A 14,485-nucleotide genomic window follows, 5' to 3' on the forward strand; every position below is an offset into this window, starting at 1 on the left:
CTTACTGAAGACGTCTATAATAATATGCAGGTTTTTGACACGTTTGTTCTCTGGAATATTCTTTCATATAGATTAAATCTGCAGACAAAGTATCATCAACGCCATTAACGAATAATCCACGCCTAGGAAAACGGTGTCTTGCCTAACTGTGTAACTCTTTTGCAAGCATGTCAGCTATGTTTGTTTGCTGACATCTTGTTTTGTTTTGCTGTTTGTTTTATTTGTTGGCCGTTGGTTTTCTGGTTTTATAGTTCCAACGCCCAGCTTATATAGGACTTCTGACAAAAGCGCTTCTCAATGCGTGCTCTCGTTGCTGTTGGTCTTATTACGGTTTATTTATCTTGGCGGTCTCTATAGCAAATGTCGTGCCGCATCGCTGAGGTTTCTGCTTAGCTATATGGTTCATGGCCATTAGGCGGCAGACCATTTGCATTACGTTATTTCAAATGATTATATGGGTCAATATATTGTGTCAGGCAGAGTCCATTTGTCTTTCAAGCCAAACACAAAACACAAACGTGGTTTTACACTAAGTGTCCAACGCAATTATAGGCTGCTTGGCGGAAGAATCGTTGTCAGCGATGGATTTGACAAAGCGGGCTGTTATTTTTTCTTGCGCTCAGCAAATATTGACTTCACAACGGATCGATTATGTTTGGTTTGAGATAAAGTTTCCTCAAGGCTGTCTTCTGTATTGTTGAACGATAAGCACCGCGATGCTGTCAATTTACTTGAATTTTAGACAAATTTATTGGCCTATTATGACTACCCTTTCTGTCATACATTAGCTTATTTATTGCTATGTTTACTCAAGACTAAAAGTTTAACCTATACCACGGCCAGACAACAGTCTGTATCACCTGCAGCAAGTAGAGGAAGCAGTGGTAAGACGCCGCCTTGTTTCTTCCGTTGTACTTCAGACAAATTAAATACCACTCTAAGTTTTACAATAAGTAAGCGAAAGGAAATGATGCTAAATGTTCTATTACAAGTCCAAAAGTATAGAATTTTCCGATAGAATTCCAATAACATTGAATATTCTGATGTACCTAGAGTTTTGCATGCCTCGATGTACTAAAAGTCTTGAATGTTCTGATGTGACATAGTGATGGAATCCAGAATGTCTTTAAATAAGTTCTCAATATTCCCAACTAGTGTTTGTGTCCAAAAAGCCAATGAGCATTTTAAAATGAGGAGCAAGAGTCTCTTAATTATGGGGAGCCTAAGCTAGCCATCCTGCAGCCACACGCAGATGTAGAAATTCCACAGCCAAATCAACAGGCAGATAAATCATAGCCAGACCGAACACACCAAGATGAGAGTCTAAAACCGACAAAAAAGACTGCAGAAGCTTATTATCATACCATTAAATACAAAGACTATGAAGAAAAATATATCAACTATTTTTCTTGTAGCTGCTCTCCAGAACGTTGGAAAACTGTCGGTATTGGAACAATTAGCGCTTGCAGCATTCGACGGCAGAAAACCCCCACAGAAAACCCAAACAAAAAACAGTATACCAAGCAGAATCTTTGCTGGAGCATGTTATCCTGATGATGAAATATCTGACCATATTGATGTACATTTGATATGGCACTACATAAAGATCTTCTTAAGAAAAATGTAACAGTCTTTTCAAGGGCATTGTGGATAACAACTGTTGATCTATCATCTATTTTGCTGAAAGCGATTGAAGATTATTACATTATAGCTAAATACAACTCTAAACATACGTATAAAGTAAATCCGATGCAGGCTGATATCGATTTCGTTAAAGAAAAGATTGATGGTAGATTCGGTTAGCGTAAGGATATAGCATCGTTTATAACATAGATACCACGGCAAAACTTTGATGGCAGTCCAGAAGCATCCGAATTTGATAACTAACTATTTAGACTACGTGAAACGCTGACGCCACTAGTGCACTACAAAATATGTAAGACAAGGTGCCAGATCTTTATTCAAATATCTGCAACATATTAGACGTGGAGTATACTCCACAGCACTGCGTGAAGCAGAGCGAGTACAATATTCCATACCAGAGGATCTCAAAATGATTGGAGAAGCATACCATCATACTATCAAGGACGTTGAGAAACCTAAGTATGACGCAATCATACTCTCTTCTGCAATGCTCTATATCGATTTTCAGAAGCCATACGATTATAGCATACCTATGTTGTGGACAAGTTACTTTGCTGGAGTAAAAATACCCGAATAACCGTGTCTCACCTGCATAAAATTATATAGTAATTTAGATAAAGAATTTCATCCGAAGCCTGCAGCAGAAATGTTTCAGCTAGAGCCTGAAGCAGAAGAGCCTACAGCAGAAACTTTGCATTCACAACCTTTGGTTTCAGAGGCCACACTTTCATGGGGGAATTAATAAAAATTAAAATTGTTCGAGGCGTACAATCAGATTGCAAGATATCAGACACATCGTGATGCCGATATAAATTCTCTCTCTGCAGTAATTAAAGATGCAATTTCAAATTCAGAAGAGCAAGACTTTACCCAGCTTTGCAGATATTACAAGCACTTGCTATTTTTGTTGACGTTGCTTCCTTTAATGTTAAGAGCTGCAGGTGGAGTTTTTCACTTCGATATAGATCTCTGTGTAAAATCATAGTGATCCAGATGCTACTTGTACGTTTGATAATTATTTGACGAACTCATATCCCAAATTAACGATTTGCTTTTTAGCAACCAGCTCAAGTCTTCTGTATTCCAGCCTATTGGAAATTTTATGTGTTGTCATTTGCGGTCACTATTCAGCTTGATTCAAACTTGTACATTATAATATGGTATTATTTTTAATTTTTTATTTCTCTACTTCGAATGCAATTTGTCGTCATTTCGATATGGCGCTAGATTGTTTTGTCATAGCCTGGCACGTGATCGATATAATTTTACGTGATCTTAAAAATCACCCATGGTATGACAGCAATAAGCTTGAATTCAGGATGTCTTTTCTGATACCATCTATCGCAACTGCAATACAATCGGACTGGTTTAGAACGCTCGTGTTCTCGTATTCGTATTCCTTACGTAAAGCTTTCTCAGAAACAATAATAATTCTGCTTCATTAGATTCGCATAAGTCATCACAATCATCGAAGTCACTAAAGAAATCCATGACATCTATCGCAATCAGTTCCTTTTCATATCGGCCTTAGTCTTTGTTATGCATTTGTTATATACTTTGGATACAGTCGAACTTTATCCAGGTAACACTTGCGAGAATTTGTGTCTATAAGTGGGCCGTATGATGCTATAGCCAAGACTTCTAAGGTGGGTAATAATGCTGTAATAATAATCAGGCAGTTTGCTGACGTGTCTGTCAAAGAGACACTTGAATTCTACGAGTAAAATTGTATTGTTGTCGACAATATGACCATCAAGACTGCATTTCAAGCCGTCTATATTTCTGATGCAGATAACTTTAACGCCTGTAGTGATCTCAATTTAATTTCTCATGACCGGCTGACAAACTGAGCACCAAAAGCAAAATAAGGTTATATATGCTTGCTGATAACCTTACTTAACTATATCTTCAGGTGATGCAAATGGGCACGTGACAAGAACTGTGGCCAGCTCAGAGCCAGCTAATGAGGTCGGCTGACGTCTGTTAATATGATGTGACTTCACGAAATTTTGAACGATATAATTCAGGTCTATTTTTATGCGTTATAATTTCTTCAATTCGACAAACACAGCAGCTTTTTAGTCTAAAATCAATATATAAACATAATCATTTATCCGCAGTCCAATCCAATACATTGGTGTAAAATCAATATATAACTACCACCTGCTACCATCTTGTCGGATAGCAAAGCCTTCAGCTTTATATTATGACAAGCTGGCTATCAGTAGCTGTGTTCAGTTTTATGTAGTGGTTAGAGCCTTCGCCTCGGATGCGGGAAGTGGCGGGTTCGAACCCCGGCCGAGTCATACCAAAGGCTTATAAAACTGGTACTAACACCTGCCTCACTAGGCGCTCAGCATTAAGAGGTTAGTGCTAGGACTGGTCGGCCTGCTGTCAGGATAGTGTGACTGGGTGGGACATGATGCTAAGTGTCTGCGGCATGATGCCCCAGTGCTAGTTATTACTATAAACTTCCACACTGTAGACATCGTAGCGATATCACTGAAACAATGTTAAAGCTACGCTAAAAATCTAAATCACACACACACACACACACACACACACACACACACACACTACTCTTACTCAGCCTGAAACGACTATTGTCCACATAGTACTCACAATGGCACCTCGGTCCATTCTTACCTTTATAGCTAAGAGGATCTTATCTGTTGATGGGGTAACAACGTACGGGCGCGTGGAGATGTGTTTTGTTTTTCTTTAAATACAGACGTCTAGTTTGATTGTAAATGTGCACAAATAGAAGATTCTATTTTGTATGTCATTACAACATTACCGATTGAATATTCGATATAATAAAAATGCAATGTACTGTAGTGAAATGACTTTGCATTAAACTCGGATGTCGCTGCCTTCGCCGCACACGTCTTTGTGACATCAGGGTTTACGTACAGGCGTGTAACATTGCAACAATATCATATCGGTCAAACACGATCCCTTTTTAGATCAAGTGCACTTGAAACACTTGAAAGGACTGTTATTTGTCATATGATATGTAATCTTAAGATGGTTAAACACACACACACACACACACATATTGTGCCAAGTATAACAGCACTTTTATCCTAATTAAAATGCACCAATGCCTATCCCACTAGACAATGGGCTCATCCCCTTCGACAAAAATAAATCAAGATCGAAGGTAAGGAAGGACTTGAAAAACAGGGTGTCACTTCTAAGTTCTAACCAGTCATGTATGTTGGGATGGAGCTAAGAGGTGTCAACAAGGGGATACAGAAACTCGCTCATTATAGGCTAGCGAAATTGACCACGTGGCAAAACTCAACTAGATTTATAATTAGACACGTAATGTATAAAAATCTGATTATCAATTAACACATATAAAGTACCGAACAGAGATTAAAGCGCTTAAAACTTAATCATTCTTCATTGCAATCATGGATAAATGGTTAAATGAAAGAAAGTTTTGTAGAATGACAGCAATGCGAGTATACACTTATAACCTGTTTGATTATAATAGTATCATTTTTTATAAAAAGGGTTAATATAATATGTATCCAAGCATACAACTTGGGATCAAGGGATAGGCGCTTTCCTCTTTATTTGGAAAAGAGCCGTCTTTCATTACCTCATTACCTTAAAAGTACAGGCGGCACCTTCAATGACGCTTCCTTACTAAAATTGTTAGTAAAGGGTCTTCTTATAATTTTCTTTTCTGTATACTAATGATGTATGCTATGATGTATGCTTGACTTTTGTGAATTAACAACAACAGTCATTTGAACGGACACATTTAATGGATCCTCATTTTCACTGACAAGAAAACTCAATTTCAATAACAATCATACCACATGTATACCCTGAGACCAAGAACTAGCTGCTGTTTCACACACATAAACTGTACAGATATAATTTGCTCTAGTTACAAGTGATATTGATTCCCCTAACTTATGGCATATTCTACAATAACAAGCAATATTTCTCAGTTAAGCACAACACAGACATAGTCTGACTGTTAAACTTTATTTTGCAAGGATTATTTTACGCGGTAGGAATTACTGAACCCACGCACAACCCTCTTCCTCTCTTACCCGGGCTTGGGACCGGCGATGGCGAAATTGAAAAATTCTTGCAATCTTTATTGAAGTATTTTAAGACAACCCATGTTATTTGATTCTCGGTATATACAATACAATAACACAAAAAGCGAGACATATCAACAAAATGTAACAGCAACTGACATTTATATCTCGAATATTATATTAAAGTTAATACTTATATCAATCACGAAGAAGGCAATATGTTTAAAATGAAATTATAGAATGTCTGAAGGTATCATAGTGAAGCAGTCCGTTTCTCGCAGAATGGTTCCTCATAATATTGAAAGCTACAAGTTACCATCGTAATTTTGGAAAATTATATACCCCAACTAATTGTTATTACGACAGGAATAAAACCTACCACGGATACAATGAATAAGCTAGACAACGGTATCATTCAATGGCAGTATCTGGCCTGATATTATGAATAATCTAGACGACGGTGTCATTCAGTGACAGTTTTTGGCATGATATTATGAATAATCTAGACGACGGTGTCATTCAGCGACAGTTTTTGGCATGATATTATAAATAATCTAGACGGCGGTGTCATTCAGTGTCAGTTTTTGGCATGATATTATGAATAATCTAGACGGCGGTGTCATTCAGTGACAGTTTTTGGCATAATATTATGAATAATCTAGACGGCGGTGTCATTCAATGACAGTTTTTGGCATGATATTATGAATAATCTAGACGGCGGTGTCATTCAGTGTCAGTTTTTGGCATGATATTATGAATAATCTAGACGGCGGTGTCATTCAGTGTCAGTTTTTGGCATGATATTATGAATAATCTAGACGACGGTGTCATTCTGTGACTGTTGTCTGGCATGATATTTTGAATAATTTAGACGATGGTGTCATTTCATGAGAGATTATGTCCTCCTTCGTTTTGGAAATAAAAGCGTTATGCATGTCTGAATGAAATGTTACTGTAGACAAACTAGCTAATAGAAAAAGGGGGGGGGGACATTTTCAGAAACGCACATAAGTTTCTTGTCGGGAAAATCATAGATGAATATAATGTAATAAAACGATACCAAAACATACGCATTATAAGATGAAGTAATATGAAAAAGTTACCATCTGTGTAATCTGGTTATTGGGCAGTAAGTTCTATTTTGGAACTTGTACCGGTTCCAAGAGCCCAGTCTCTTTCTCTCTATCTCTCTCTCTCTCTCTTTCTCTCTCTCTCTCACACACACACACACACACACACACACCAGTAGTAAAATGAGCAATTTCTTTTACTACATTCAGCTCTATATAACAACCAAAATAAAAAGAAATACATTTCAAGGCATTATCCATTGTCATTCTGCATCAAGTCAGTTAAGCACGATGAAAGAGACAGTATTAATGAATTACACTGTATGATTGGCTGAAAGTAGTATAACGATTGTTTCCCATAAATCCTTTACTTGAGATTCCACTGTGGCTTAGTGGTTAGCGTGCTTGACTTGCGATTATAATGGTATGGATTCGAGTCATGTCATTGGACAACTCACATTAGGTTCATTACTTGGCACTATAAAACTTTTGTGTCACTATCTGCCGTACGAACACCAGACCATACCATTTACGAGATGTAAGCCCTTACGGTACCCCTTACTAACTGCCTACATATGGGGCATTTTATAAGGGCTGGGGCACAATGAGGGCAGGCCATCATGTGACAACAAGGTAGGAACACAATACACGCCTCATTCTCCATGCAGATCTTGCAGGTCATCTGGTCCTTCAGTTCCTGGTTTTGTTCTAGCATAAATTCCATTTCTTTTGATGATAGGCGGTTTTGAGAGGAATAATTATTCTTCTCTTTTTCCACATGATTGCGATGATGTAAATGAGAACTATTTTGTATATTTCCATCCGCATTCGCGTCTTTAGTACCGCTGATCTTGTTTTGAGTGGTTACCTCGGCAGGCACTTTCGCCATGTCATTGATAGGATCAGTGTCCTCCGTAATATGTAAATTTGATTCATTTTCTTCCAGCTCAAATATGACTTCCATCAATTCGGTGGATGAAAATTTGGTGTGACCTGTAACAGACAAGTAACACATACCGCTGTAATATGCATCTTGATTTAAGTATTTCTTAGTTGTAAATTTTAATGTTTGTGTATATGCATTCTGATTTTGTCTATCTAGCCTTGTCATCAATCACATTACACTTACGTTTGTCTTTAACGAGTCTCTTCAAGTATATATTACATGATACATATTTTTCATTTCATATATTGAAGAAGTAGAATTTTTATACGCCTTCATAACCCTGGAAAAACATTCATTTAGTTTCAATGTATTTATCGGTTCATGTTAAAAGTAATTTACCATAATAGGACATTATTACTACGAGGCAGTCCACTTATCCCAATAATAACACTGATTTGATAAACATAATCCCTCCCATGCTGAACCTCAAATTTAAATAACATTAACATTATTACGCTATAGTCCCTGAGCTTTTATATTTAGATAGGAAGTGGGCATTATTGATGAGAATCGACAATAAAGGAAAAATTACAAAATTAAACACGCTGCATCATAAAACTGATCAACCATTGTTCCATATTTAAGAGGAAGTGGAACTTGGGTGGCCGAGAGGTCTAATGCGCTCGACTTTACACATTACTGCCATCTCACCTCTGTCCCTTTCGGTTCGAGTCTCCGGCTCGTCCAATGTGGGTAACTTAAACTACTTCCCAGTAGCTTCCAGTGGGTCGATGGTTCTTACAGGGGTTTAGCTGGGATCTTCCTCCTCCAGTAATACATGGCAGCCATATCATGTGTTGAAAAGTGGCGTTAAAGCTAAACCAACAACCAACAACAGAATACCAAACAGAGCCTTCTTTTATACTATTCGTCATCAGCACTATACTGAAAATAAATTACCGAATAAAAACTATAATGAGCGGTCACACAAACAGGCTGCAGTTGGCATGCGGGCTTCTACTGAGGTGTCAGCGCGATGGAATTCTGTGCCGTTGTCTCCACAAATTCAACTTCAGCACCCCCGTTTGTCAACAGTAACAACTGAAATTAACATGATGAACTGGTAAATTTATTGGAAACAGCTCCATCTGTCGACATAACTTTTGAAAAATAAAATGAGTGCTAATACAAACACAATCATTACTGAAAAAGGATGCAAAACGAATATAACTAAATCTAGCGACCGCTCCTATACAAGGTTTTCCATGGTGTTAGACGTGCGGATAAAATGAATCTCTTAAATCAAAATAATCATTTTAAAAATGTTTGAACAGTATTAAACTTCATTTATATCAAGCTCTGTTTGTCTCTGGATAAATACAAGCGACACAAAATATAACAAAACCCATTTATTGCTTAGTACAATAAAACAACGTACAAATTAAATGTACAAATCAAAGCCTACCGTGTGAAACTAATGGTACATCTGGAAATCCAGTCTATTGAATCTCCAAAGTATGCCCACCCCCATCTTGAACAGGGAAGCAATCCACACTCACCTCCAATATAAATTACACCAGTATTCTAATAAACTGTGGGGAAATGTAAATCCTGCGTTATCGTTATGACAGTTCACTATATAATGGCTATGCACCAACTGTTTATAGACTTACCATTTTTACTGATTAGCATCTGCACGGCTTTCTTGACCATCTCTGTGTTATAACCTATGGATAATACGCTCTGAGTTGACGGATAGTCCATTGGATCTTCAGGAAGCAGTTCCCTGGCTTCAGACCCTAATGGCACATGGAATAGCTCTTTTTGCGAACTCTTTTCTGAAGCAGCGCTCTCTCTTGATATCGTTTCCAATGTTTCGTTAGATCTTAGATTTATTCCCGCCAACTGTCTCAATACAAAGTCCTCTCCCTTGCACTGTTTCACAAAAGCACAATCAGGGTACCATCGCGCATGCTCTTCCCAGGTATCGTCTTCCTCCTCCCAGCTTCTCAACCCACCTCCACAGAAAAAGCATCGTACACAGTCACCCACACCTGTGAAATAGGTAAAATAATCTAGATATTGTACCAAGGCGACACATGGATTGTGTCAGATGCTACTAATGCAAGAATTAGATCTTTAACAACCATAAAATCGTTGAATTATACAGAACGACAAGAATTTAAACACAGATCATAGCGCTCATTTATCACGCGTCCATAGAAAATGAAAGAGAATTAATCTAATAAAAGACCCGATGACTTCCGAATTATTCTCAGACACTTATAAAATCGTAATTAAAAAAAGAAAGAAAATCTTTGAAAAGCAGTAGCTTAATAACTTACCAACATAGTATAATCCTGCTGCGGCCAGGTCAGCCGGTTTCTGTTTCATATGTGAAGGCCATCCCCTGAACGATTCTAGACGTGATGCTAAAATGGAATAGTGTGGATGCTTCGGTTTCTCAAGGCAAACACCCAGAGTGTTATTTGTATTGCTAGATGATTGTTGTTTCACTTGTGCAGGTTTAGATGTGACTTGTTCGTTTGTCATTGTATTGCTTCCGATTGATCCGTTAGTTTCACTGGAATTTACAAGATTTTCGGCGACTTTGACGTCATTCTGAATTTGTTCCTGTTGTCTATTAAATCTTTCTGATAGAAAGTTTCTGGTGTTGTAAGTTTCCTTCTTTTCGACTTCAGCAGATGGGCTACATGTATAAGTGGAATTGCTCGGTGACTCACTGTTTCCCAAAGTATCCCTTGAGTGTTCTTTTTCTCCGGTCCTATCCACAGCAGAGGACAAGTTGGTTTGGATATCACTTAATACACGACTTTCGTTTTTGTTGTTCGAGGTTTTCTTTTCTGAACCGCTAATGCCATACGTCACTTTCTCGTCTTGTACCTCAAAAGCGGTTGCAGAATTTAAATGTGTAACAAAATCAATAACTCTGTTCCTTATGGGGATATTATTGTCCAGAATTCCGTTCACAAAACTACAATTTGGAGACAGTCTCTTATGAACATCGAATGGTGAGTCTCCCTCTTTCCAGTTCTTGCAGTTCAATCCGCATGCAAAACAGATAGTTTGGTCCCCTGTTCCAGAGTAGTAGAACCCGGATTGGGTTAATCTTGTTGGTTGAACAGGGCATGATCGGGGGAACGTTCCAAAGGAAATATATCTGGCCCACTCATTTTTCATACGCTCTCTTGTGTTGTCCATACTTGTAGCTTTCACAATTTCTCCAACATATGAATGCAGTGTTGAGATAGGCAAATTTGGAATCATGTCGTCTGTATTTTCTGGTCTCGCCATATAACGTATTTTCTTCAAATGCTTCTTTTAGTGTGTTTCTCTAATAATAATAATAATAATAAATAATGATGATGATGAGACTGATGTCATGATAGATCGTTCCATGATGCGATACCTGCCCATAAACTGGACTTTAGACATAGGATCATCAGCATTGCGTTATTATCATGTTTTCTAATGCATTTGAGCATCGCTTTGAATGATATCCCAATAATTGTGCAAGTGTACACTAATGTAGTTAATACGCAGAATCAATTAGGTATTGATAAGCATATTCTAAAAGTTTGCTAAACCAAATTAGAGAGGAGTGATAATATGTCAATGTCTATGGATAATAATAATAATAATAATAATAATAACAAAATAATAATAATAATAAACAACTGCATCTTCACGTCCTTGTGCATTTCACATCTGTTGGATGCTTGTCACCCCACCCCACCCCGTACCATCCCCTTCTAGGCGGAGTATTCAAATTTTCAGAGCGTTTTACGCATCTGCATCTGAAACTAATGCCATGTCTTATCCCATAGTCTGGAATTATCATCAGCGACGTTGTACGGATTTGGTAATATTAAATCCACTCAATGGATATTAATTAATCACATTCACAATATCAAATGTTAATGCAATCGGCTAGCACTATTATAATTCGCAACAAAATAAAGGATATATGCTACAAATGGATCATTACTTGCCTTTTTCCGCAGTGGTTATCAATGTTCCGAATATTTGTTTACAAACAAATTGCCGGGCCTTTATATAGACATTATGTGACCTTGACAATATCAGAATGAGTCATGGGCACACAATTTCCAGTCAACATAATTTTCCGTCACGTTGTTAGTAAACTTAGTCTTTACAACTGAGGTCGATCCAGATATCAGTTTAGTATAAAATTGATTTAACAAATGAAATATACCTGATAATAATGTCTTGTTAATGACTTAGGCATTTTGCTTTTTGTTCTTGAAATGGAATTTATCTCTTTTCACGAAACTGACTGACCTCAAAATTTTAGGTGCATTAACAGGTCGTCAACACCGTGTTTACCGACCTTTATAATAACCGGAAATAACAGTGGTATTTATAATGCGACGGCAATCGGTTATTTTTAGTGATCTCTGTTTTTGATCAACCACATTGATGAATTACGTACTCTTTTAAGGGACAGACTATTTAACTTTCGTATGGGTGGGTGGGGTTTAAATATCCGGATCATAGAAGAGTTGAAATAAAATGTCTTATTTTTATTTGTAGCGGAAAATAATTGTACTCTATCCATCGTTGTATTTGCCAAAAATATATTTCAATAAAAGTTCCCTCGTCAGAACGAAATCGCTCTCCCTCCCCTATCCCGTAAATGAAATGGTCGGTACCTCTTGTAGAGTGCATATACTCTTATTGTTAGCACTATGCATTACTCTGAAGAGAAATTATAGAGTACTATTCTAAGTCTATATTCTTGATTTAATAAATCACCAACATAATTAGACTAGTGGTTAAATGAATTTTGCATTTTATAATTCTTTAAATTTATTATTTTAATTACGCAATAATTTTGAGAAACACATCAAAGGAGATTTTATAAGTTTACATAAATGTATCTTAAAACATGCCACGCATTTGTTTTAAATCTGTACATACTAGACTATTAGTATTATCAGCAGTGCTGTCCTCTAGTAAACAAAATACACCTGTTTCTAAATTAAGAGTCATGACACACACCAAAATCCCCCTTACCAGTATGGGCTCATTCAAACTGGCTGTATGCGCCAGTTACATGTTTATACTTAGTACTCAGTAACACAATCATGTGATATAAATTCCATAAGGCAAAACTGAGGACAATATTGTCTTTCAAGCTTTGGGCCCTGGTGTTGGGGTGGGGATAGGTGGGAAGGTTGAGGTCGAAAATTAGTCTCCAAAATATCGTAGCCTCCCTCTTCACCGCCTTCAAAAAGTAATCAGTCTGTGCCTAAAATATAGTATAGTGAAGATCAGTTTGAAATGATGATTTTGGGGACTTGTAAATCCTGGTATAAAATTAAATTTGGTAGTATATCTTGTTTGCATTCCACAACTAGGAACAAAGAAGCTGTTATTTTATAACACCTGCAGAGTTACTGAAGTTGGATTAAATTCTTGTATTTCTCCGTACAACGGAACTAAACCTAACATTTCTCTTTTACTGGCGTAAGACATCGTAAGTAGTGAAGTGGGGCAATATAGGCTCAATGGGAATTAGCATTAAAAAACACCCTGGGTGGGTATAGCCTCAATGGGAAATTTAACATTACGGAAACCCCTGGGGGGATATAGCCTCAAGGGAATTTAACATGGGAAAAAGTCTTGGGCAACTCTAGCCTCAAGGGGAATTTAACATATGGAAATTGAACGTGGTGGGTCTGTATAGCGTCAAGGGGAATTGAACATGGTGGGACTGTCTAGGGACAATGATGGTAGAGGGTCAAACACAACAGAGACAGAGTCATACATACACTAGTACAAGCCTGAGATTTATATATAAAGCATTACCAAGACCTGAAATCTTGCTGGGGTGTTCAAAAAGTTGCATAATTGTAATGATGCTATAAATAGCTATAATCAAGGAAATGCTCAACGACAAAATGGATGTGACTAAAAGTAACGCTAAAATGACGAAATTGTCCCAGAATTTAAAGGAAAATAAACATATCCCCGAAAATTAAGTTACAATTGTTTAGACTAAAATGGATAAAATTAGTAACTACTTACAATATCAATTTGTGTGACGATCGTGGATAAACACCCATGTATCTATTTATAGCTATAATCAGCTGAAATTCCTATGAAATCTCACTATCTATTTATAGCTACAAGTTGTGGGTTATTCCTTTGGAAAACCACACTATTTTTTTATAGCCTCAGCTTGAGTGACGTTCCTGTTTATGAACTCTAGTAAGTATGTATAGCTACAACCTGTGGAAAACCCCAAGTCCATATTTATAGTCTCAAAATTTCCAGCGTCACTGACGTCACTGTACTGGAAACTAAGGGATAAATGGCAACAGTGTTGCAAGTGGCTGACCTGAATACGCGCTACTGTAGGTAGGTAGGTAGAATGTGTTTGATAGGGATAAAGGGAGTTTTATAGGGACAAACAGAGACCAATGCACACACACACACACACACACACACACACACACACACACACCACAGAGGGAAGAAGAAAAAACAAACCCAAAATATATTATTCACACAGGGAAGAGGAAACAAACCAACAAATATACTATCCAGACGTTCTTACACTAACACACACACACACACACACACACATACACACACACACACACACACACACAGGTCGAAGAATAAAACCAAAATTAAAATATACTATCCATACAAACGTACGCTAACGCATACAAACCCCAAATATACTATCCATACAAACGTACGCGAACGCATACAAACCCCAAATATACTATCCATACAAACGTACGCGAACGCATACAAACCCCAAATAT

At 37.4% G+C, this 14,485-nt stretch overlaps 1 protein-coding gene across 3 annotated transcripts; it reads right to left on the reverse strand.

The window, feature by feature from the left end:
* Positions 1–5,404: 5,404 nt before the first annotated feature.
* Positions 5,405–11,831, reverse strand: LOC149773674 (baculoviral IAP repeat-containing protein 7-like). Of its 3 annotated transcripts, XR_016417322.1 has the most exons (5): positions 11,678–11,831; positions 10,010–11,019; positions 9,338–9,718; positions 8,625–8,765; positions 7,634–7,771 (listed from the first exon to the last, which is right to left on the reverse strand). XR_016417322.1 is itself a non-coding variant. In XM_089946144.1 (4 exons), the coding sequence occupies exons 2-4, from the start codon at positions 10,977–10,979 to the stop codon at positions 7,308–7,310; spliced, it is 1,815 nt and encodes a 604-aa protein (XP_089802270.1). In that variant the 5' UTR covers positions 10,980–11,019; positions 11,678–11,830; the 3' UTR covers positions 5,405–7,307. The 3 variants fall into 3 exon arrangements, 2 of the variants coding, with proteins under 2 accessions (XP_089802270.1, XP_089802271.1); XM_089946144.1 differs by lacking the exon at positions 8,625–8,765 and having other exon boundaries at positions 5,405–7,771; positions 11,678–11,830; XM_089946145.1 differs by having other exon boundaries at positions 7,628–8,765.
* Between the last annotated feature and the right edge of the window lie 2,654 nt (positions 11,832–14,485).

This window comes from Sinohyriopsis cumingii, unplaced genomic scaffold, assembly GCF_028554795.1.
Source record: "Sinohyriopsis cumingii isolate HCF-2022 unplaced genomic scaffold, ASM2855479v2 utg000622l, whole genome shotgun sequence".
In the NCBI taxonomy this organism is placed as follows: Eukaryota; Metazoa; Mollusca; class Bivalvia; order Unionida; family Unionidae; genus Sinohyriopsis; species Sinohyriopsis cumingii.